General features: G+C 48.4%; 1 protein-coding gene across 1 annotated transcript in view; it reads left to right on the forward strand.

Annotated features, from left to right (window-relative positions):
• The window catches only part of LOC131493635 (olfactory receptor 287-like), a 21,708-nt gene extending 2,475 nt beyond the window's left edge, over positions 1–19,233 (forward strand). Inside the window, exons 2-3 of the mRNA XM_058698248.1 lie at positions 8,562–8,656; positions 16,890–19,233. Of these exons, the coding sequence (XP_058554231.1) occupies positions 17,145–18,071 (927 nt within the window). The 5' untranslated portion in view covers positions 8,562–8,656; positions 16,890–17,144 and the 3' untranslated portion in view covers positions 18,072–19,233. The remainder of the gene's footprint in view (positions 1–8,561; positions 8,657–16,889) is intronic.
• The last annotated feature ends 6,660 nt before the right edge of the window (positions 19,234–25,893 follow it).

The following is a 25,893-nucleotide window of genomic DNA, read 5'->3' on the forward strand; positions in this document are numbered from 1 at the left end:
GACCGTTTTCAAAAACCAAGGAGGCAAGACACAAATTCTAGAAGCATCACAAACTCCGAACATGATAAATATGAAGAAGAAGCAAACCCCAGAAACCAAACACGACAAGAAGATCTTGAAAGCTTCCCAAAGTGGGGGGAAACCCAAATACCTAAAACAAGTAAAAATAAGCTGACTTCTCCACAGAAACAGGGAGCAGCTGAGAACACAGAAATGTGGTTGTAGAGTCCCTGAGCAGCTCGGTGAGCTGACAACAGGTCAGAAGCCGAGAGGCTGGTAAGTACTGGTGCAGATGAAAACATATGTCACACAAGCAACAGTGAACGAAAAGGAAGCTGGCTCAGCTCTCTTAACGCCAGACCGAGCCTTACAGATTAGGGCAAAAAGCATCACTGGAAACAAAGAGTAACACTTCTTAATGATAAAAGGTTAAATTTACCAAGATGACAAAAGAATTCTAAATTTTACGTACCTAACGAAGGACATGACCTCAAAATATGTAAAACAAAATAGTAAGAGAATATTTTTTTTTATTTTTTAAAGTTTATTTATTTTGAGAGAGAGCAAGTGCGAGTGCAAAAGGGGCAGAGAGAGAGGGAGAGAGAGAACCCATGAACCCATGAACCGTGAGATCATGACCTGAGCTGAAACCAACAGTCGGACGCTTAACTGACTGAGCCACCCAGCTGCCCCAGCAAGAGAATATTTACAGCACAAAATCACTTACATGAATTTAAAACTCTCACAAGCAAAGCAATACGACACATCTGTGGATACATGCATCCTGTCCGAGGGCAAACACCACACATCACACCGGGGTTCCTGACGGGCGTGACTGGAGTGTGGGAAACGTGGGACCAAGTGAGCAGTGCTCACCCTGGCAGTGACAGTAGCCCAATAAGGAGAGTGCCGGATCAATCCACCTTTGTACCCAAGTGCCAGAGAAGAAAGGCAGAAACACCAGGTATGGGTATGCCATTTAGTCATTAGACCCATCAAGTTTTAAATAGAATGACATTCTTGTTTCTGAGAAAAGGTGGCACGTGTGTGGCCTGTAGCACTGTCTGGACTTGCCAGGTGCACACACACACACACACACACACACCCCACACCCATCCATTCAGGTGCACGTATGCACATACACGCACCAGGTGCACACTTTTTACACAACCCCGGGTGTGCACCCCTCCAGATCTCCTCCTTGGGTGTGCACACACACATACCCATCCATTCAGGTACACACACACACACACACACACACACACACACACACCTTGGTGCGTACAAAATGCAAGAGGGAAGACCCAGGCTGCCTCCTCTGGCTGTGTTCCCGGGCACTTTCCTGGTCTCATCCAGACCGCCTCCCCCAGAAGAATGCTCGTTCATGTTTTTCTCTGCTCAGGACCAGAGGCCCCTCTTGCCTGGGGAAGGACACCACTGCCATCAGATGGCCAGTGAGCTCTCTAGGGCTGAGCATAGTCGCCAGCCGCAAGGGGAGGGAGGCTCACCCCCAACTTTGATGTCCCCATGTAGATCATGCGTCCTTATCCTGTGTTTTCTGGGCAGCACAATGGCTGTTTGGGGGAGATGGGTGGAAGCGGTCCACTTGGAGCCGCTAAGGGGCTGCACGGTTCGGGGCTCTGGTCCGACAGCCCTGGAGGTAGGCGTCTGAAGGATGGACGCATTGCGGGGAGGGGGGGGTGCTGGGGCACAGCCAGGGAGGGGCTCCCCAGGCTTTCCTGCCCGTGCGGGAGGAGGGGGGGCCTCAGGACCCTTGCCCACTCCCCCCGGGGGTCTGGGGAGCGGCTGCGCTTTGCGCTGTCCCCGTGGACAAGAGTGGACCAGGGTAACTCCTGCATGACGCACGGTCCTCTGGGGCCTGCTCACCCCAGGAGGGAGCTGCTCCGAGCTGGGGGTGGGGCACAGGCCAGAGTTCGGAGGGGATGAGGGCTGTGCCCCCAATTCTTGGTGACGCAGCAGGAAGAGGCTGCGTCTGCAAGTGTCTGCAGGACAGAGGGTGGGGCCTTGGCCGGTGGGACCATGTTGGACGCCCCCCCCACCAGGCTGAGGGCGTCGGGGGCCTCCGGAATCCGTGCCCAGCCAACTGTGCCCAGCCTGGCGGCGGGTGTTGTCGCACCCCCGCCCCCGCTTCCGCCCCTGCCCCAGGGGCTGTCCTTCCAACCTTCCCCAGACCCTGTGCCTCGACTCAACCGCACCTCGCAGGAAGCGCGGGATCTCTGCAGGGTCCCCGCAGGTCTCTGAGGGTCTGTCCCCACACACGCCGCGGCTCACTGGGCCCCTGCCACCTCTGGCCCCGGGTGATTTTGATCGGGCTCACTAGTGGACGTGCTCCCCACCGCGTCTTCTAATTGCAAATTCTCACCTGGGCGGGACTCTCAGAGCAATTTGTGGAGGGCGCTTTGGGGTCCCTGGAGGGAGGGTGTGAGGCCTTCCCCCTGTCTCCCCAGTGACAAGTAGGTCTTTGCCTGTGACCTGCCACCCGTCCGGAGTACACCCCCAGCCTCACTGTCCTTTCCAGGAGGTTCTTGTCTGTTATAGTCAGCTGCACACCCAGGGTGGGGCTTCAGCTCAGACCTTGAGGTTAAGAGTCGCAAGCTGCTTGGACTGGTGTTTATTTTGACTCCTCGTAACATTCTGCCCCAGCTCATGGTCTCTGGCTGCCTCCGTGGGTCCCTCCCTGGGTGGTGGCTTGAAAACTCCCAAAGCAATAAGCCAGGACTCACTGCATTTGTTTCGCATTGGTCGGGGTCACTGTCCTTCATGGCCTGATGTCCAGGGTCTTGAAATCCACAGTTTTCCATATTCTGTCTGTTTCCTTTCAGGTGGGAGGGTAAATCCCGTCTCTGTGTTCTGTCTGGCTGGATGTGGGCGTCTGTCCCCTGTATTACAGCTGCCTCAGTGTCCCTGAGCTCCGGTCTGTGTCTCCTCCCCTTGCTGACCAGCAGCCCGGGCCTCCAGAGCCTGCACTGATGCCTGGAGCCCAGCCTGTCCGTTTCCTTTCTGTCTAGAGTCACAGTCCTGCACTGCCTCTTGTCCAGCATCTGAAAACAGTGTTAAAGACATGTATTATAGTGCTGTATTTTATAATTATAGTACTTACATAATTATAGTATTGTATATAAGTATAATCATATTATATATTTTGTCTAATTTTGTTGTTGTTTGTGGTGGAGGGCTAGACTGGAGTGAGCTCATTTTTTATGGCTGAAAGCCTGCTTATATATCTCAAAGTTAATTGTCTCCTCTATGTTGCAATATCTTCTCTCAGTTTTTAACTTTTAGTTTTCATTGTCTTTAAGGTGTCTTGATGAACAGGTGTTCTTAAATATTTTTACATTTTATTATTATTTTTTTTTTAAATTTTTTTTTCAACGTTTTTTAATTTATTTTTGGGACAGAGAGAGACAGAGCATGAACGGGGGAGGGGCAGAGAGAGAGGGAGACACAGAATCGGAAACAGGCTCCAGGCTCCGAGCCATCAGCCCAGAGCCTGACGCGGGGCTCGAACTCACGGACCGCGAGATCGTGACCTGGCTGAAGTCGGACGCTTAACCGACTGCGCCACCCAGGCGCCCCAATATTTTTACATTTTAAAAGTTAAGGTATAAGTTAAATACAGTAGCATCTACTCTTTTTAGTGTATAGGTTCTGTGCGTTTTTGACAAGTGTGTTTACTTGTGTAACCACCACCACAATAAAAATACAGAGCAATTCTATCCCTCCAAAAGTGTCCTCTGTGTCCCTTTGTAAATAAGACTCCCATCCCCAGTACCTGGCAAATATGTTTTCTGTTCCTATGATTTTGACTTTTGTAGAATGTTCTATAGATAGTATCAAAAGACTGTGTCCTGTTTTGAGTCTGGCTTCCTTCCCTCAGCGTACCACTTCCGTGATTCAGCCGTGCTGTTGTGTAGATCAGCTGTGTTCTTCTTTATTGTGGGTAATATTCCATTTATGGAAGGACCACCGTTTATCCATTCCCCAGCTGAGGCACTTTTGGGTTGGTTCCAGTTTTTGCTGATTATGAATTAAGTCACTATAAACATTTGCGTGTGTTTTTCTTGTGTGAATGTAAGTGTGGCTTATATGATAAGTATATGTTTAACTGTGTAAGGAGCTGCCAACCATTGTCCAAAGTGGCTATGCCACTTGGCACTCAGTAGTGAGTTTTAAAAACTGTTGTTCTAAGAAGTTGGTGGTAGTATCTCCTTGTGTTGTGGGTGTTTTTTGTTTTGTTTTGTTTTGTTTTTAAAGATTTTATTCTTAAGGAATCTCTACACCCAACATGGGGCTTGAACTCATGACCCTGACATCAAGACTCATACACTGTACTGGTGGAGCCAGCCAGGTTCCCTCCTTGTGGTTTTTATTTGCAGTTTCCTGTTGACTAATGATGTTGCCTGTCTATGTGATTATTATCCATTCTTTGGTGAAATGCCCATTCAAGTCTTACCCCTGTTTGTTTACTGAGTTGATTGCTTCTTTGCTATTAAAGTTTGAGAATTTTAAATTCTGAACGCAAATATTCTATTGGATACTTGATTTGTAAATGTTTTTTCCCCAAATCATGGCTTGTATTTTGAGTCTACTAGTAGTCTCTTGAAGATCAGAAGTTCTTTATTGATCAAATCCTGTTAAAATTTTTTCTTTTATGGATTGTGTTTTTAATGTTGCATCTAAGAAATTTTTGCCTCACAAACATTTTTTCCATATGTCTAAGGTTTTATACTTAGATCTATCAACTACTTTGAGTTAATTTTTGTGTAGGGTATGAGATACAGATTGAAGTTCATTTTTCTGCATATGGATAGCTGATTTTTCTGGCACTATTTGCTGAAGATTGAATTACCTTTCATCTCTGTGGAAATCAATCCTGTGTGGGTCTCATGTTTGGATTCTCCAGTCTGTTCCACTTCTATATGTTTATCTTTCTCCAATACCACACTGTCTTGATTACTATAGCTTTACATGTATTGCAACCAGGTACAGGTAGTGTGAGTTCTCTGACTTGGTTCTTTTTTCCAAACAGCTTTGGCTCTTTTAACTCCTTTTCTTTTCCATAAATTTTAGACTCAGCTTATTGTTTTCTATAACGAAGTTCTGCTAGAATTTTATTGAATGTATAGATCAGCTTGGGGACCATTAGCATCTTTACAATAGTCTCCAAACCATGAACATGGTATACTTTTCTATTTATTTAGGCCATCTTTGATTACTTTCATCAGTGGTTTGTAAGTTTTAGCACGTTTTACAAATACCTTTCTCCAGATTATAGCTTCTCTTCTTCAGTTCCTTTAAGATGTCTTTTGATGAAACAGAAGTTATACATTTTTCAAAATTATTTTAGAACAGTTTTAGAGTTATGGAAGAGTTGCAAAGATAGTACAGACAGTTCCTATATGCCCCACACCCAGTTTCCCCTAGTACTAATAACTTACATTAATATGGTACGTTTGTTCAATTAATGAACCAATACTGATATGTTCTTATCAGTTAAAGTTCATACTTTATTTGGATTTCCTTAGTTTTTATCCAATATCCTTTTTCTGTCCCAGAATCCTATCCAGAATCCCACGTTACATGCAGTTGTCATATCTGCTTAGGTGCCTCTTTGCTGTGAGTTTCTCAAACTTTCCTTATTTTTGTTTTTATTTTTTATGACCTTGACAGTTTTGAGGAGTTCTGGTCATGTATCTTGTGTAATGTCCTCAGCTGGGATTTGTCTCATGTTTTTCTTATGATTAGACTGGGGCTTTGGGTCTTTGGAGGAAGACACAGATGTGAAGTGCTGTTTTCGTCACATCACATCAGAGCACATGCTGTTCACATGGATGATCATGGTTGGTCACCTGGCTGAGGCCATGTGTCAGATTTCTCCACTGTCATTCACTTCCCTTCCATACTGCCCTCTTTGGAAGGAGGTTCCATGCACAGCCCATATTTAAGGGGTTGTAAGTCATGTTCTCCCTCCTGGAGAAAGGAACATGTACACAGATTATTTGGAATTCTTCTTCACGGGACATTTGTCTGTTCTGTCCATTGATTTGTTTATTTATCCAATCACTTGTTTATATCAGTACAGAGTCATGGATACCTACTTCACACTTTGGGTTATTCCAATACTGCTGTCTTTATTGTCTTGCTGTCTCAGCTTTGGCCGGGGAGACAGTTGTCTTCTTGGCCCCTTTGACATACCCCATCACTGTGCTTTCTTCTTTCTGAACACTTATTAAAATTCTGGTGCTGTGATATGTTCTAGTCCCATCCTGTGTAAATTTCTTGCCCCAGCCATAAATTCAGTGATTTCTCCAAGGAGATTTGGTGCTTTTTGTTAGACAAACATATTAGAAACCGCTTGTTGCTCCTGGAGTGTTGTCACTTTTAGGTCCTCTCAGCTGACAGAGCGAAGAGTTTTATGTGTGGATATTAACCTGTGCATGTGCACGTATCTCTGAACACTATGTGTGTAGCCATCTGTACCCATATTAAGCTGAACACGAGACCTCACCGACATCTCCACCTCTCATCCACCACTACATGGGTCATTCCAGCCTCCTGCCCTTGCTGATGTGTAAGTCCACTCCGGCAGTGACAACCCTGTCTCCCACAATCCAACATCCACTCATTCAGCTGTTCAATTTCAGCATACATGCATAGTGGCACCAGGATTGCTAACATCTACTCTGTCAGGAAAAAGCTTTATCAGCTGAAGTACAGTGCTTGTGTAGCTTTCTTGCTGTTGGTCTTACAGACTCCACTTATTTCCAACATTATTTAGATCAGCACATTTACACCCACCCCTACGGTTAGATTGTTTCCCAGATCCCCAAACCTCCTAAATGAGTTTTTAAAATTTGCATACATTAAAGTTCACTTCTTATGTGGTAAAGTCCTATGGTTTCAACAAGTATCACGTATCTGCCATTGCACTATCATACAGCTAGTTTGTCAGCCCTAAAAATCCTCTGAGCTTTACCTGCTAAACACTCTCTCCTTTCCCCTGAACTGATCATTTTACTGTCTCCTTAATTTTGACTTTTCCAGAATATCATATAATTGGAATCATACAGCATGCAGACTTTTTTTTATCCATTCACCTGTTAAGAGGCATCTTGTTTGCTTCTCCTTTTGAGCAACTATGAATGAAGCTGCTATCAACATTCATGTGCTTGTGCAGTTTTTGTGTGGGCATAAGTCTTCAGATCAGTTGGGTAAATACCTAAGAGTGTCATTGTTGGGTTGTATGGCAAGAGTATATTTAGCTGCATAAGAAACTGCCAAACCACCCTCCAAAGTGGCTTTATCATTTTGCTTTCTCTACCAGCAATGTTGCTCTGCATCCTTGCCACCATTTTGCATTGTCAGGGTTTTGGATTTTAGCCATTTTTATAGGCATGTCGTGGCATCTCCTTGTTTTAATTTGCAATTCCCTAGTAACATATTGTGTTGATCAGCCTTTCGTATGTTTATTTTCCATCTGTATATCTTCTTTGGTGAGGTGTTAAAGATCTTAATTTTTTTTATGTTCAATTTCTTTTTTTTTTAGATTTAAATCCTAGTTAGTTAACATATAGTGTAGTAATGGTTTCAGGAGTAGAATTTAGCGATTCATCATAAACATCTTAATTAAAAATTAAAAAAAAATTTTAAATGTTTATTTATTTATTTATTTTTAAATTTTTTTTAACATTTATTTATTTTTGGGACAGAGAGAGACAGAGCATGAACGGGGGAGGGGCAGAGAGAGAGGGAGACACAGAATCCGAAGCAGGCTCCAGGCTCTGAGCCATCAGCCCAGAGCCGGACGCGGGGCTCGAACTCACGGACCGCGAGATCGTGACCCGAGCTGAAGTCGGAGGCTTAACTGACTGAGCCATCCATGCGCCCCAAAATGTTTATTTATTTTTGAGAGAGAGCGAGAGTGAGCGAGCATGAGTGTGGGGGGGGGGAGGGGTAGACAGAGAGGGAGACACAGAATTTGAAGCAGGCTTCAGGCTCTGAGCTGTCAATACAGAGCCCAATGCGGGGCTTGAACTCACCAGCTGTCAGATCATGACCTGAGCTGAAGTCAGATGCTTAACCAAGTGAGCCATCTAGGCTCCCCAAAGGTCTTAATTTTAACAGATTTTCAGAAATTTCAAAATTTTCTTTTAAAAAATTTTTTGTTTATTTATTTATTTTGAGAGAGAGAGAGAGAGAGAGAGCATGCACGCGCGCAAGCACGAGCAAGTGGGGGAGGGGCAGATAGAGAGGGAGAGAGAGAAGCCCAAGCAGGCTCCATGCTGTCAGCACAGATCTTGGTGTGGAGCTCGAACTCACAAACTGTGAGATCATGACCAGAGCTGAAACCAAGAGTCAGATGCTTAACCGACTGAGCTACCCAGGCATCCCCCAAATTTTCTTTTATGATTCACATTTTTTAAGGAAGTTCTTGACTGCTCTAAGGTCAGAATAATATTCATCTATATATAAATGGAAATGTTTTAAAGATTTCCTTCTTTTTGACATTATTTTCTTTTTCCTTTCTTTTCTTACTGAAGTGAAATTCACATGACACAACGAACAAGTGAGAGCATGTGTCCAGCGGGATTTAGCGATGTGCCGATTCCTTTTTATGACTGGATAATATTCCATTGTAAGTATATACCACATTTTATCTCTTCATTCATCTGTTGATGGACATTAGGGTTGTTTCTAACTTTTGGCTATTGTGAATATCATTGCTATGTGCATTCATACCGGTTTTCAATTCTCTTGGATATATACCTATTAATGGAATTGCTGGGTCATATACTAACTCTTATTTAACTTTCTGAGGAACTGCCACACTGTCTTCCACTGAGGCTTCACCATTTTACATTCTCACCAGCAATGTACAAGGATTTCAATTTCTTTACATTCTCACCAACACTTGTTCTTTTCCATTAAAAAAAAAATGATAGCCTATCCTGGTGGGTGCGAAGTGGTGTCTCATTGTGGTTTTGATTTGCATTTTCCTGATGACTAACGGCACTGGGCATCTTGTCATGTTCTTGTTGGCCACTTGTATGTCTTCTTTGGAGAAATGTTTATTCAAGTCCGTTGCCCATTTCTAAATTATCTTGCTTGTCTTTTAGTTGTTGGGTTGTAAGAGTTTTAAAAAAAATATATTCTGGATACTAGGCCCTTATTGGACATAAGATTTGCAAATATTTTATCTGATTTTGTGAGTTATCATTTCAATTTCTTGATAGTGTTCTCTGATGCACAAAAGTTTTAAATTTTTATGAACTCTGACTTATCTATTTTTCCTTTTGTTGCTCTTGGTGTCACATCTAAGAATCCTTTGCCAAATCCAAGATCATAAAGATTTACCCCTATATTTTCTTTAATGAGTTTTATAGTTTTAAGTAATATATTTTCATCATTGATCCATTTTGAGTTAATTTTTGTATAATGTGTGAGGTAGGGGGTCAAACTTCATTCTTCTGCAGGTGGATGTCCAATTGTTCCAGCCCATTTGTTGGAGAGACTGTTCTTTCCCTATGGAATGGTCTTGGTACTCTTGTCAAAAATCAGTTGACCATAGATGTATGAGTTTATTTCTTGACTCTCAATTCTAGTCCATTGGTCTATAGGGCTTTCTGTATTCCAGTACCACACTCTTCTGATTACAATAGCTTTGTAGTAAGTTTTGAAATCAAGAGGTATGAATGCTACAGCTTTGTTCTTTTCCAAGATTATTTTGGCTATTCTGGGCCATTGCTAACCCATATTGATTTTAGAATCAGTTTTCTAAAAAAAATTTTTCTAAAAAGGCCATTGTTATTCTTATAGGAGTTACATTGAGTCTATAGGTCACTTTGGGTGTCATTGCCAAGTTAACAATATTAAGTCATCTGATCCATGAATATGGGTTGTCTTTCCATGTATTTAGGTCTTCGTTAATTTTTTGCCACAGTGTTTTATAGTTTTTAGTGTACAAGTATTTCCTCTCAGTGATTAAATTTATTCCTATATATTTATTCCTATATATTATTCTTATATATTCCTATGAATATATTCCTATTTATTCTTTTCTGATGCTTTTGTTAATGGATTTTTCTTAATTTATACTTTGAATTGCTCATTTCTAGCATATTTCAGAAACACCATATATTCTCTGTGTTGATCTTATACTCCGAAGGTTTGCTGACTTCACTTATTAGTTCTAGTTATTTTTGGGGTATAGATGCTTTGGGATTTTCTGTATAAAGAATCATGCCATCTGGGAATAGAGATACTTTTGCTTCTTTCCATTTGGATGCCTTTATCATTTTTTTCTTGCCTAATTGCTTTGGCTAGAACTTAGTGTGATGTTGAGTAGCATTGTGAAAGCCAGCATTCTCCTCTTGTTCCTGTTCTCAGTAAGAAAGCTTTCAGTTTTTCACTGTTGAGAATAGTGGCAACTGTGGGTTTTTCATAAATGCCCTCAATCATTTTGAAGAAGTTCCTTTCTGTACCTAGTTTTCTCAGTATTTGTATCATGAAAGTATGTGGAATTCTGTCCTTCGGTCTAATGGTTTTCCTGCATTAATTCAGTTGATCCCATATTTCTCTCCTTCATTCTATTAGTGTGGTCTATTCTATTCTATTCTATTCATTTTCGGGTGTTGGGTCACCCTTGTATTCTGGGGATAAATCCCACTGGTCATGGTGTATAACCCTTTTAACATGCCATGGATTTGGTTTTCTAGTGTTTTGTTGAGGATTTTTGCATCTACATTTGTAGATATTGGTATGTAGTTTTCTGGTGGTGTCTTTGGCCTTCTTATCAGGCAGTGCTGGCTTCACATTAGGAAGTGTTCTTCCCTCTTCTATTTCTTGGAAGATTTGGAACATGTTGATTCTTCTTTGTTTGGTAGAATTCATTAGTGGAGCCATCTGGTTTTGGGCTTTTCTCTGCCGGGAGGTTTTTGCATATGGATCAATTTCTTTACTTGATACAGTTCTGTTCAAATTGTTTATTTCTTCTTGAGTCACTTTTGGCATTTGTGTGTCTAAGAATTTGTCCATTCCATCCAGGATATCTAATTTGTTGGTATTGCCCTGCATTCTCCGGTAACCCTTCTTATTTCTGTGAGGTCGGTGGTGATGTCCCTGCTCTCGTTTCTGACTAATGTGCATCTCTCCTCCTTTCTTTGCCAGTGTAATGGGAGTTTTGTCAATTTTACTGATCTTCTCAAGAACTAATTTTTGGTTTTGATTCTGTTTTTATATCCTGTATTTCATTTGTCTCTGCTCAAAGTTTATTACTTCCTCCTTTCCATTGGGTTTGAGTGGAGTTTGCTTTTCTTTTTCAAGTTCCTAAAGGTGTTTTTAGTTTATTAGTTTGAGAATTTTCTTCGTTTACAAATGTGTTTACACTCGTGTTTCCCTGTATGCACACGGCTCTTTCTACATCCCACGAGTTGGTACGTTGTGTTTTCACTTTCAAAGTCTTTCAGCTTTCCTACAAAATCTGTATCTGGAGTTTATTATTGTGCATGGTTTAAGATAAGCATTTATTTCACATCAGTTTTCCAGTGCTGAACAGCGCTTTCCTCCCTCAACTGTCTGCTTGGCTTCCTCTGTCCTACACCACACATTTGGCTGTTTCTCCGAGTTCTGTTGTAGAGATGGTGCTTGTGAGGATGTCCTTAAAGAAGGTACTGCCACTACACCCAGGCAGACCTTTAGTCACTAATTGTATTCAGTTTTTGTCTTTAGTTTTTCACTTCTTTGTAAAACTTGTAGTTTTCCCAGGTGGAGGCTTCTCAGTGATACTCAGAGCCCCGCCTGGGTCCATATTTTTCTTTAAATTTGTTTTTATTTTTATTTGAGAGAGAGAGAGAGAGCAGGAGCTGGAGAGAGGGGTAGAGGGAGAGAGAGAGAGAGGAGAGAGAGAGAGAGAGAGAGAGAGAATCTTAAGCAGGCTCCGTGCTGAGCACGGAGCCCCACTCTGGGCTTGATCCCATGACCCTGGGATCATGACCTGAGCCAAAATCAAGAGTTGGACATTCAACTGACTGAGCCACCCAGGTGCTCCCCCCTCAATTTTGTTCTCAATATGCCATGGTTCTCAAAGAGGGGGGACCTCCTCCTGCTGGCAGCGGGGCACTCCTGTCCTTCTCTGTTGGGCATGGGGGACGGAGGCCCAGGACCATCCAGCCTGGAAGAAACCAGGTCTCCCAGCAATTTCTATGTCAACTATGCAGCATCTCAGTGGACATCTTGGTGCAGGCAGCTGGAGGTCATAGGGTGAGGTTCAAACTCTGAGGTTCTCAGGCAGGAGGTCTGCAGAGAAGGTGGGCCGGGACAGAATGTGATTCTGTCAGGACCAGGCTCAGAAACTGAGAAGGAAGCTAGGTGTGGGGCAGCCATGGTCCTGGGGTCCCAGGTGTGAGCCAGGTCACAGGAGCCCTGGTGCACCCTGGGGCTGTCCTGGGCCCCGGCCCAGCTCTGGAGGCGGGGCTCTGAGGTGTTTGGTCAGCGTGGTCATGAGCCCCCACACCCTCCTGCACGTGATCACATTTGATTCCGGGGCAGAGGAAGCAGGACACACCATCGCTCTTTCACGGAGAAAGGGGCCCGAGAGGGGGTGCCCAGCTCATGGTCTGGCTCTGCCTTTCTGGGCACAAGCCCCTGGGCCTTGTCACCTCTTGAGTGGCTTTATCAGTGGGGGAATTAGGGATTTGAACTGCTCTTCTTCTATTGTAAGGAAATTACCAGAACCATGAAGAAGCTTTTGGTCAACATAGGTTTGTCAGGCGAACGTGATAACCACTACACTACGGACACTGGTCAACATAGGCTTGTCAGAGCGTCCCTTCATAGGAGGAGCTGGAGTCCAGCTGTCCCTGCATGTCCCTGTCCCTGTGAAAGCCTGGTGTGTGGCGCTGGGCCCGAGGGTCAGTCTTCAGTGGGAGGCTCTTACCTTCTGCGCAGGAAAGGAGGGAGACTTTCTGAGGCGATGGTGACCATTTCACAGGTGTATGCGTATCTTCAGACTCACCAAGATGTATACTTGAAGCACGTGCACCGTTCTTGTATGTCAACCATAAGTTAATAATGAAAAAAGAAACGGGGGCGCACAAGTGTGTCCCTGTCCGTGACACAGGGAAACATAATCCCAAGGAAGGGAAGACGTAGCAAATCTCCACACTGATCTGTGCCTTGAAAATCTCTCTTCTACTTCGACATCTCCCAAATTCCTAGAGTGTTACCAGATTTGGAAAAAGTGTTTATTGAATCAAACAAAGCAGCGCTCCGTGTTTTCCCAGACCAGTGGCAGCCCCTGCCTTTGGCGCTAATTGATGAGGCACGGCTCCTGCCCCAGGGGACACCCTGCGCCAACTTTTAACGAACTCCCAATCAGGGGCGGCCCAGACACCTGTGTGGCACTGGAGTCCCAGGGCAGTGTAACACTTGTCGCCCCGGAGCAGGCCGGCAGGGGTCAGCATACGTCCTGACTGCCGCAGTGCCCCTTGTCCCTGGGGCCTCATCAGGACCCGCTTTGGCCGATGCTGATGAGGGAAACAGGGGGAGGCTTGTGGGGAGCACACTCCCACCATCTCCCAGGACCCCTGCCCTGGGCGGCTGAGTCCCTGCCACTGAGGCCCAGGCCCTGAGTGACCACCTTCCCATGGCCATGACCCCAGTTCCGCATATCCTGAGTGAGCCCCGTAGGTGTGCCCCGAGGTGTCCCCGAGGTTGATGCTGGCAGAGTGCAGAGGGTGGGCTTTTGCTCACGGCCACAGCCACCTGTGGACAGGGCACGCCGGGCTGGACGCCACCTCGGGAAGCTGCCTGGTGGCAGACAGCCCCCAGCTTGGCTCTTTCTACTGCAGCCGCTTCCAGCAAGCCTGGGTGGGGGCGGGGAGCGGGGCAGCCTGCTCTGCCTGTCAACCTGTGGGGCGTCATCGCCCTGTTTCCAGAGGGGACACGGAGGCGTAGCTTACAGATGGGGAAAATGCCCCACTTGCAGACGGGAGAACCAGACACAGAGCACCTGCCAAGAACACCAGTGTCCAGGGTGCAGCCAGCCCATGCCCTGGGGTGCATGGGGCCGTTGCTGTCCCCAGGTGCGGGCATCCCGTGTAGGGCATGGCCCCAGGAGACAAGCCTGGCATGGGGAAAATACACTTGAGCTGTGGGTGAGAAATGGCCTCCAGGCACAGCCTAAGGGCAAGAGGCCCTGCTTAGGATGCTGGTTGCTGCCCAGGACCACCCTTGGGGCCCTTGCCAGCCCCTAGAGCCAGTCTCATTGCAGCTCCATCATTAACAAGTGGGTCCTTGCAGGCCTGCCCCCAAAGGAGGCTGGGTGAAGGCAGAAGTAACCAGAGTGTCGAAGGGCACAGGGCTCACCCTCTACCCTCCCCATTGGTGGGTGGGCAGGCGGGGGGGCTCTCCAGTGTGGGGGATCCCCCTCCCTGCCCTATAGCAGTTGCATCTGGTCCTTGGGCTGTGAACAGGAGCGCCAGGGCTGTGTGTTAGCTGACGGCCAGCGGGGCTTGGTGGAATCACCGTCCTGCAAGAGAGGAAGAGGGGACACTGCATGGCCACAATCTGAGGCAAGGACAACAGCCCAAGGACAACAGGGGAGGTGCCACTGGCTTCCTTCTCATGGCGGAGGCTGGGGCAGCCTCCACACCTGTGCTTCGGGGTCTGTGCTGGGCTCACCAGTACTGGCCACTCTGAGTACCCAGAGTCAGGGTCGCCTGGGCAGAGTGGCCTTGCACGCCTGGGGCCCCCCACAGGGGGCTTGGGGACTGCACTCCGCTCTCATGTTGGTGGATGGCCAGGCCGTCTTCCTGGACAGCCCAGACCTGCCTCCCGGCCAGTGCCATGGACGCCCTGGAGCTGCAGATCCGCAGCAGCTCCTGACCCCCACCTCTGTTCCTTCTTGCTGCGTCTCCAGCAGACGGGTGGTGGGAAGCAAGGGGTCAGGCAACAGGAGACCGCAGGGGCCCCCCGCCCCCCAGGACACAGCCCTGCCTGGAGGGTCCTTGGAATCATCCTGAGCTCACCCTCCTGGTCTCTGGGCTGCTTCGGGGGGAAATCCTGGATCGAGCTCACACCCCTTGGGTGAGTGATCTTGATCATGCTATGTCCCTGTGAGCTGACCTGGGCGAGTGGACCCTCCCACCTGCACTGTCCCTCTTGAGGAGTCAGGCCACTGTAGGGGGGAGGGTCCCAAGATAGACTCATTTTGGGACCGCCTGCCCATTTATTTAGTTCTATCTTCTCTGGCCCTTATGGGACCCCTTGCAAGATGTGGAAGATTCCATGGGATTTGAGTGGTCCTCACACTGCACAGCCGGGAGGGCCTGATGCCCCTGCATGCATAGCTCCAGGGGCACAGGAAGGCGGGATATTTGGGGCCGGAGAACTGCGAGAGCCCTGGATAGGTCTCTTTTTAGCCTTTGTAGCCGTAATCTTGAGCGGTGAAAAAGGTTTCTAAACGAGGCTTGTCCTGGAGTCAAGGCTGAGCAAAACAGCCCAATTCTCCGGGTCAGGACCCAGTGCCCTGGGCAGAGTGCTGGGCTGCAGGGGCAGAGTGAGGGCTCACGAGCAGTGCAGTGGACTCAGGCCCTGGTGCAGCCTGGCAGCGGCCTGTGCCCACCGGAACTCTGGAGGTGGCAGCTGAAAAGCACGCTGGGCCCCAGGAGATGGGGTCACGGGGGCCCTGCTGCGAAGACTGCTTCTTCCAGGACCCACAGTGGCCCCACTCCTGGGACCTGAGGGTGGGGAGGGGACTGGCCTGTCTGCTGGGGTTGGCTTTTGCCCGAACGTTCACCACCCAGCTGCATGGCTGCAAAAGGCAGGGGCTACAGCCCGACCAGGTGTCCTGTGGCTGTGGCTGGAGCTTGGTCACTTTGTTACCGATTGGCACTGTTGGGGGTAGCTTTGCTGACTGCACTGTGGGTCTGGGGAGGGGACGCAGCCAAGGGACCCCCAGCCCATCAGGAGCCAGGGTGACTGTTCCAGGGGCTGGTTCAGGTAGTGAGTGTGCACACACGTGTGAGCACAGGCCCATGCGTGTGTGTGTGTGTGTGTGTGTGTGTGGTGTGCACAGGTGTGAGATTCTGTGTGGGTGGTGTGTGCACCTGTGCATGGCAGGGGGTAGGAGGGGCGCAGGCAGAAAACTGCAGGGGTCGCTGTGACTCCTGAGTGCAGTCCTCCCGGGGTGGACCCAGGGTCTGGACACTGTCGGGGAGAAGCCTTGCTCTGGGCTCCATGCTTGTGCGGTCACTTCTTGCCTCTGCCCAGCTGCCCCCTCAGACACCCACTGGGTGCTGTGGGCCCAGAGCAGCCGGCTGGGCAGAGTCCAGCCCTGTTGAGAGGGGTTGGGGGTGGTGCCGAGCTCAGTTCCCATTAAACCCCCTCCTCACTGGTGCCGCAGCCCCTCACTCTCTCATGCAGGCAGCCACCCTCAGGTGCCCCCTCCCCTCCAGCAGGTTCCACCCCCCCCCCAACAGTGCCACCTGCAGCTTCTTGCCAGGAGGGGGCGCTGGTGATGGAGCTGTTTGCAATTCCACACGTCAGGGCCTCCTGGCTGCCGGGTTCCCAGCTAACGATTAATCCAGGGTGACAGCCCCAGGCAAGGAGAGCAGGGCCCCCATGGGCTTCCTCTGACCGTTGTTGTGCTGGGTGTGTGTGGGGGGCTTTACTGGGCACAGAGGTAAGAATGTTTTCCTAGGAATCAATCTGGTTTGTCGGATGAAAATGCTAAAAATTAAGCCATACGTAATTTCATTTGTGAAAACGTGACAATTCCTGTCCTTTCCCTGGCCTCTTGAGTCTAGAATAAGGACCCCTCCCACAAGGTGACAAGGAGTCTAGAACGAGGAGATGTTCCCCCTCCCTAGGTGGCAAGCAACTGATAACCTGGGTCCAGTCTCCTGAGCGGCTTCCCCCCAAGAGCGCGAGGTCCACGGCCATCCGTGGTCCACGGGCTCCCACAGGGACACCAGGCCTGGCTGGAACACTGGGATTAGAGACGAGGTGAGTGGACCCCAGGGAGAGGGGAACGGGCCGGGCCCCTCCATTCCTAGGCCTCAGTGCGGGCTTGGGGTAGGAGGTCCCTCGTACTGGCGAGGGTGGTCCGTGTCCGGGCCGCCTTCATGGCCTGGGGCCGCAGCCAGAACCTCTCCACATTCGTCCTACTGGGCTTCCCGGGGCCACGGGGCCTGCAGACCTGGCTCTTCCTCCTCTTCCTGGTCGCGTATGTGCTCACGGTGGCCGGGAACCCGGCCATCATCTCCCTGGTCGGGGCGCACCGGCGCCTCCAGACGCCCATGTACTTCTTCCTCTGCAACCTCTCCTTCCCGGAGATCTGGTTCACCACGGCCTGTGTGCCCAAGGCCCTGGCCACGTTCGCCTCGCACAGTGGAGCCATCTCCTTGGCTGGCCGCGCGGCGCAGATGTGCTTTGTCTTCTCGCTGGGCTGCACCGAGTACTTCCTGCTGGCCGCGATGGCTTACGACCGCTACCTGGCCATCTGCCTGCCGCTGCGCTACGGCAGCACCATGACGCCTGGGCTCTCCGCCCGCCTCGCTCTGGGCTCCCGGCTGTGCGGCTTCTCCGCCATCACCGTGCCCGCTGCCCTCATTGCTCGCCTCTCCTTCTGCCGCTCCCACGTCATCAACCACTTCTTCTGTGACATCGCGCCCTGGATCGTGCTGTCCTGCAGCGACACGCGGGGTGTGGAGCTGGCGGCCTTCGGCATTGCCTTCTGTGTCATCCCGGGCTCCTGCTTTGTCACGCTGCTCTCCTACGCCTGCATCGTTGCCACCATCATCAGGATCCCCTGGGCCCAGGGCCGGCACAGAGCCTTCTCCGCCTGCTCCTCCCATCTCACCGTGGGCCTCATCTGGTACGGCTCCCCCATCTTCCTGCACGTGAGGACCTCGGTGGAGAGCTCGCTGGACCTGACCGAGGCCGTCACGGTGCTGAACACCGTTGTCACTCCCGTGCCGAACCCCTTCATATACACCCTGAGGAACAAGGACGCCAGGGAGGCTCTGCGGAGGTCAGTGCAGCGGAAGTGAACCCTCCGAGCCCACACAGTGGGACCGGGCCATCGGACTGCCCCGCCTGTGGGAGCCAGCGCTCAGCATCGCTCTCTGCACGGGCTGGAAACAGCATCCTGACGTCCCAGTGTGGGCGGGGGCTCTTGGGAGGCAGGGGGCTCGGGAAGGGTGCTTGGCAGTGTGGGAGGGCCCCTCCCAGCCCGGCCTCAGGGGGTCTCCGCCCCTCTCACAGGCTTGGGGGTGCCCCCGGGGTCCAGACACAGATTGTGGAAGCGAAATGAGGACACGACGCCCCGGGAAGCACTATGTGCCCTGGCACATAGCCGCTGCCCACCAGTACTGGGCGCTGGACCAGCCCGTGAGCCCCCAGCCCGGTCTGGGTCCCGGGGCGCTGAGAGCTGTCTTGTCAGTGAGGGGTGGGCTGTCTGCCCTTGGGTTTTTCCCCACTGCTAACACATGTGGCTTCCTGAGTCTGCCCTCATTGGTGGCACACAGACTCTCGTCTGGAGTCAGCGTGTGGGTTTGCCTCAGAGCACCCCCCTCAGGGCTCACCTCCTCCTGGGGTCTGCCCTGTGGGACGCACCCGTGTCAAAGGGAGGGGGGCTTGGTTCGGCCTCTGAGTGGCTCAGTGGTGTGAGGTCCTCGGGGTCTGGAACCTCTGTGGGAGGCCTGGTCTGACACGACAGCCCATCATTACATATTCTCAGAGCAGCAAGCACAGGCTCCGAATCCAACCCTCTGCCGGCGTGACTTGGGCAAGTCACATAACGACTCTGTTGTCTGTCTACGAATGGAGACTGCGCGTGCGCAATCCCATGGGGCCCTGATGAGTAGGTGGGGAGCCCGTGTGTCCGGGGCCCGACGGGAGCAGGTGCTCGGGAGGTGCTGCTGGTGGCACCCATACTCAGCAGGCCAAGGGACGCCACGTCCAGGGTGTTTATTCTCTGCAGTGACCCTGTGCCCACAGTACCGGTAAGCATCTGCCCAGGGGGTTGAGGAGACATCTCCCAACGGTGGGAAGGTGGGGTTCCCAGACGCCCCATGGGCCCAGGGCCAGAGTAAAAGTATACTGCCTCTCTCCGACTCGTCCACTCGGTCATCTGTAGCTAATGATGCTCGTGAAGCCTGTGCTTTTGTGACGTTATCTCCGAATCATGAATTAAAGCGTGTCTGCATATAACCGGCTCATGCCTTTGCTAGAGGGGTGTGGTCAGTTAGAACACTTCACGTCAGCATGGTGTGTCCACAGCCTCGGAACCTGGGTGGGAGACCGGCCGGGGCAGGGCAGGGAGGGGGGCCAAGGTCCTGTAACTTCATTGCTGTGGCATCGGAGGCCCAGAGAGGCTGACCGACCCCCTCAATGCCACACAGAAGGGTCAGCACAGCCAGAAACCACTTCAGTGGGCCAGCCGCTTGCTTGGAGGCGATCTCGTTCTTTTGCTCTCTCATCGAGGCCTCACTGTCGATGCTTCTCCCCAGAGACAGAGGCTGTTTCGATGGATGAACTTCAAGAGCACCAGTCGGGGCAGGGGATCCACCAAGGCTCCTCCACGCCCCACCCTACCTCCGTGCCCTACCGCCCCCACCCACACGTCCCTCCCCTCTGGTCCCTCCCCTCTGGTCCCATGTCCTCAGCCAGTCAACCTCCAGAGGGTCCTCGGCTCAGGCAACTGGACTCTGGCCCTTGCTTGTCCCTCACCCGCCCCGGGTAGCGCTCCAGGCGGATGCCCTGGTCGGCGTGGCCCTGGGTGTGGCCGCAGGCAGAGGTCCTTGCCCATGTAGGCTTGACCTTATCAAGCCACCAGCAAATGCTTCTTGTCCCTGCCCCTGTCAAGGGTTTCCCTGGGCTAAAGACCCAGAGCAGGGGCGGCACAGCTCCCCTCCTTCTGGAGACACAGTGCGCTCCGTCCGCACCTGCCTTGCTGGGCCCCAGAGCGGGTCTGGGACGGCCCTCCGCCCCTCCAGGCCGTGGGTGCCACGGCCTCGGATCCCCAGTCGCGGGGGCACCTCTCCTCCTGGCGGGGGGGGGCACCCTTCTCCTGGCTCAGAGCCACTCTGGGGGCCCCCTCATTGGGAACGCGCCAATCCTTTGGCGTTCCCTCTCTGGATTAGGAATTAGGCGGTTTCTGGAGGCCTGAAGGGAATGCTGTGTTCCATTATCGGCCGGTGTGAGGGCCGGGCTGCAGGCCTGAGGTCGGGCCTGGTGGGCTTGGTGGGTACGAAGCGCTTCCGGCGGTTCCCCGGAGAAGAGGGGTGCAGGGCGTCCTGGGGACCAGGGAGGGGGCTCCAGCTGGGGCTTCTCCGTCCAACTTCTGACCTCCCCAAGCCTTGGCTTTCTCATGGCAAATGGGGTGATGCTCACGGTGAGGACCGCCAGCTGTCGGGGGTGGGGGTTCATACCCGCAAGGTGCTCTATGCGTTTATCACTGAAGGGTTTTTGTGCAGTTTTTATGACCCAACGAGTCACACGAGGACAAGGCCACCTCAGTGACCTGGTGCTAGACACACCTTCCTCAGGGGAGTTTGGGTTTCAAAACCGGGGTCCAGCAGGAGGGGGTCAGGGGTCAGGGAGCAACATTAGAGCAGCTCAGGGAACAGTTTGAACCTGAAGCTCTTTGAAATGCGGGTGCTGCGGTGTAAGCCAGGGTCCCCGCCCTGCTCACACTCACCCGGGGCGCTGTCAGCACAACAGGGTGCCCCGGGCAGAAGCCCCACCCTCTGGGCCCGGCGGTCTTGGCTCTGAGGGTCTCAGGGTCCTCAGTAAGTCAGTGAAGGAGAACCAGCTTTTAACATTTCCTGCTTTTTAATCCTTTCCTTTCTTCTTACGGGAAAAGTTTTTTTTTTTTTTTTTTTTTTTTAATGATTTTTAAGATAATAGACTTTAAGGGCACTTTTAGGTTTACAGAAAAATCGACCAGGGATGTAGAGCTCCCATATACCCCTCCCTCAGTTTTTCCTTATTAGCATCTTGCATTAGTGTTGAGTACGTTCATTACAATTGATGAACCAATATTAACACATTATTATTAACTAAAGTCCATAATTTACATCAGGGCTCACTCTGAGTGTTATACCTTCTATGGGTTTTGGCAAACGCACCTGTAATGTGTCCGCCGTTACAGAATCGCACGGAGCAGTTTTACTGCCTAAAATCCTGTGTGCCACGTGTTCGTCCTCCCTCCCTCCTTCTTGAACCCCTGGCAAGCTCCGATCTTTCTATTTTCGCTATAGTTTTATGTCATATAAGTGGAATTGTGCAGGATGGAGCCTTTCCAGATTGACCTCTTTCCCTAAGCAATATGCGTATGTTTCCTCCATCTCCTTTTGTGAGTCGATAGCCTATTTCTTTTTTATTACGGAATAGTATTCCATTGTCTGGATGGACCACAGTTTACTTATTCTCATCTATTCAAGAACATGTTGGCTGCTTCCAGATTTCGGCAATTATGAATGAAGCTGCTATAAACATCTAGATGTAGGTTTTTGTTAGATGTGTTTTCAAATTACTTGGGTACATACCTGGGAGTGTGATTGCTGGATAGTATGGTAAGGCCATGTTTTAAGTTTTGTAAGAAACTGGCCAACTGTTTTCCAAAGTGGCTGTACCGTTTTGCATTCCTTCCAACAATGAACTAGAGTTTCTGCTGCTCTGCATCTTTGCCAGCATTAGTGTTCTCAGTGTTTTGGATGTTAGTTTTTCTACCGGTGTATAGTGGTATCTCATGGTTGTTAATTTGCAATCCTTAATAAGCATCTTTGCATATATTTATTTTCCATCTGTGTATCTTCTTTGGTGGGGTGTCTGCTCATATCTCTTGCTCATTTTTAAATTGGGTTGTCTGTTTTCTTATTGTTGAATTTTAAGTGTTCTTTGTGCATTGTGCATTTTGGATACAAGTCTTTTATCCAATGGATGTCTTTCACAGAGCAGAAGTTTTAATCTTAATGAAGTCCAACTTATCAACTTTTTCTTTCATGGTTTGTGTTTTTGGTGTTATACCTTAATAAGTCATCACCAAACCCCAGATCACCTCAATTTTCTCTTATGTTACCTTCTGGAAGTTCTATAGTTTTGCATTTTACATTGAGTTCTAGGATCTATTTTGAATTAAGTTTTTTGGTGCAAGGTGTAAGGTCACTGTCTACATTTTTTTTTTTTTTTTTTTTGCATGTGGATGTCCACTTGTTCCAGCACCATTTGTTGAAGAGACTGTCCTTTCGCCATTGTATTGTCTTTGCTCCTTTGTCAATGATTAGTTGCCTGTACTTACAGGAGTCTGTTCTTTTTCAGTGATTGATTAGTCTGTTCTCTCACCAATATTGTGCTGATTACTTCAGCTTCACAGAAGTCTTGAGGTCGGATGGTGTCTGTCATCTGACTTGGTCTTTCTTCAGTATTGTGATGGCTACACTTTAGAATCAGTTGTTGATGCCTACAAATTAACTTGCTGGGATTTTGGTTGGATTACATTGAATTTATAACTAAAATTGGGATGAATTGGCATCTTGACAATATTGAGTCTTCCTATGCATCAGCATGGAATATCTTTCCATTTATTTAGATTTTCTTTGATTTCTCTCATTGGAGCTTTATAGTTTTCCTCATATAGATCTTATACGTATTTTGTTATATGTATATGTTATATGATTTATAACTATTTCATCTTTGCCAATGCAAATGCTATTGTGTCTTACATTTCAAATTCTATTTGTTTATTGCTGATATATAAGTAATATATAAAAGAAACTGAATTGTATATTGAATTTGTATTTTGCAACTTTGTTGTAATTACTGTTTAATTACAAGAGTTTTTTGTCATTTTTTGGATGGGATTTTCTACAAAGACAATCATGTCATCCTAGAAAAATTTTCTTTCTTCCCTCCCAATCTCTATACTTTTATTTCCTTTTCTTATCTTATCACATTAGCTTAGTCTTTCAGTATGATGCTGAATTTAAGTAGTGAGATGGGACATACTTGCCTTTTTTCCAGTTTCAGGAGGGGAAATATCTAGTTTCTCATCGTTAAGCATGGCGTTAGCTGTAGTTTTTTTTGTAGGAAAATTGAGGAAATTCCCTTCCATTCCTAGTTTGCTGAGTCTTCATCATGAATGGATATTGGATTTTTTCAAATGCATTTTCTGCATCCATTTATATGATCATACGACTTTTTGTCTTTAGCCTTTGGATGTGATGGATTACGTTAATTGGTTTTTAGAGGTTCCATCTTGCATACCTGGAATAAATCCCACTTGATTGTGGTGTATAGTTTTTTTTAAAAGAGGGGCGCCTGGGTGGCGCAGTCGGTTAAGCGTCCGACTTCAGCCAGGTCACGATCTCGCGGTCCGTGAGTTCGAGCCCCGCGTCAGGCTCTGGGCTGATGGCTCGGAGCCTGGAGCCTGTTTCCGATTCTGTGTCTCCCTCTCTCTCTGCCCCTCCCCCGTTCATGCTCTGTCTCTCTCTGTCCCAAAAAAAAAAAAAAAAAAAAAAAAAAACGTTGAAAAAAAAAAAATTAAAAAAAAAAAAAAAAGAGAAATTGTTGGATTTGATTTACTAATATTTTTTGAGGATTTGTATACCTATGTTCATGACCTGTATTCCATAGTTTTTCTTTCCTGTAATGTCTTTGTCTGGTTTTGTTACTAGGGTAATGCTGCCTTTATAGAATGAGTTATGAAGTTTTCCCTCTGCTTTTAGTTTCTGGAAGAGCCTGTAGAGAACTGGAATCATTTCCTTCTTAAGTGTTTGGTAGAACTTATCAGTGAAACCATCTGGGTCTGGGGCTTTTTCTTCTTGAAGATTATTAATTATTGATTCAATTTCTTTAATAGATATATGAACTTTTTTTTTTAAATTTTTTTTCAACGTTTTTTATTTATTTTTTTTGGGACAGAGAGAGACAGAGCATGAACAGGGGAGGGGCAGAGAGAGAGGGAGACACAGAAGCGGAAACAGGCTCCAGGCTCTGAGCCATCAGCCCAGAGCCTGACGCGGGGCTCGAACTCACGGACGGCGAGATCGTGACCTGGCTGAAGTCGGACGCTTAACCGACTGCGCCACCCAGGCGCCCCTATATGAACATTTTTAAGGGGACAAATAACCTTCCTTTTTCTCCTTATTAGTAAAGCATATATGCTCATTGTAAGGGTGGTTAAGAAATGACCATATCCATGGTTTCGTATAGGTTGTTTAAAATGCTTTTCTAAGTATATCCTCACTTTTATAAAAATATGATCACAGGACACCAAAGTTTGCAACCAAAATTTCCATTTAATATATATATATGACTATATATTTTCATATCAACAAATAACAGTTCTAAGTCTTATTTTTAATTAGCAGTTATCATCCAAGTAAATGATATACCATAATTTATTTCACCAGCTTCCTACTAATTGGCATTTAGAGGATCTCCATGTTTTTCCTTTATAGACGACACTGCAAATAACGTGCCCGAATGAGCCTCTTTGCACCCATGCTTGATTCCTTGCCAAATTACTGCCTTGCCTCAAAAGGCTGTGTCAGTTTACACCCCACAGTGTGAGCGGGTCTGTCTCCTGTGCTGTGCTATCGACCCAGTGAATGTGAACAACAAAAATCCCTTACATGTGGTCTGGTCATTACATTTTATAGATCACATCATCTCATTTCATGCCCATGGCTTCCTTGAAAAGTAGACCAGGTAAGGTTTTATCATCTTGTTTTCCACACAAGGTAAGACCAGGCAGAGGTCACCACAGCTAGCCAGTCTGCAAAGCTGTACCCAGACCTTCACCCTCAGACTTCATCACCTAGCTCACTACTCCTTCCTCTTCTAGAAAACAAACAAATTTAGTTAAAAGTTCTGGAGACCCATCCTTTCTCATCACCTTGGTCACACTAATATGTACAAACATTGTGGTGTGGTTGTTCTGAGTCCTGGTTCCTCTCTGTGACCTGTGTTTCCTTATCTCTCTGTGTTCTTGATGTGCTGTCCCCAGTCTCAGGAGCACCCTTTCCTCTTGTGCTGGCTCCATATTCTTCAGGCCTCAGCTCTTGGGTTGCCTCCCTCATCCTGTGCTCTCAGGAGCCCCATGTCCATTCCTTGGGCACCCGAGGCAACCAAAAGCCTCAGGGTCAGCTGCCCCTTAACACATCAGGGTTACTCATGCTCATGGCATGCCATCTGCCTCTGGGATACCCTAAAGGTTGGCCTGTGGCTGTAGAACTCCACTGGTTTTTGAGGAAAGCCCCACCCAAATGCAACTTGGGTGACCCAGATCTTGAGCTGGACTCTTTGCCTTGTGGACTTGGCTATGTCTGGATTTGGTTTTTATTTCAACCATCTGGTCATGGTGGCCATTTCTGAGCCTGTGATTAAGGTGCACTCTCTCCTAAAGCTGTTCAGGTGACTCTTGACTCCATCCTAAGCCACCTTTTCCTGGCAAAAGGATGTTGTAGTGTTTATCTGTCAGTGTTGATTCCCCCTACACTGTAAGCTCCTTGAGAACAGAGGCCAGTGGCTATTATCTGTGTCCCTACCATTAGCACTGTCATCTGCTCACTCACCAGTCCAATCACCCACCTACTATCCATCCGTCTACCCACCATCTATCTACCCACCATTTTTCTACATACCTACCATCCACCCATCCATCCATCCACCCACTAATCCAGCCAGCCATCTGCCTACCATCCATTCACCCATATATTCATACATCTGTTGACCCACCCAAGCCCTCCTTTTCTTCCAACTTTTTGATTCCTTCCCTTTCCCCTCCCCCCTTTCCTCTTCCACAGAGGGAAGGAATGTTTCCAAGGTGTTTGAGGAGCAGCTGCGGAGCCTATGTGTCTAGAGTGA

The sequence above is a fragment of the Neofelis nebulosa genome, chromosome 13 (genome assembly GCF_028018385.1).
Source record: "Neofelis nebulosa isolate mNeoNeb1 chromosome 13, mNeoNeb1.pri, whole genome shotgun sequence".
Taxonomy (NCBI): Eukaryota; Metazoa; Chordata; class Mammalia; order Carnivora; family Felidae; genus Neofelis; species Neofelis nebulosa.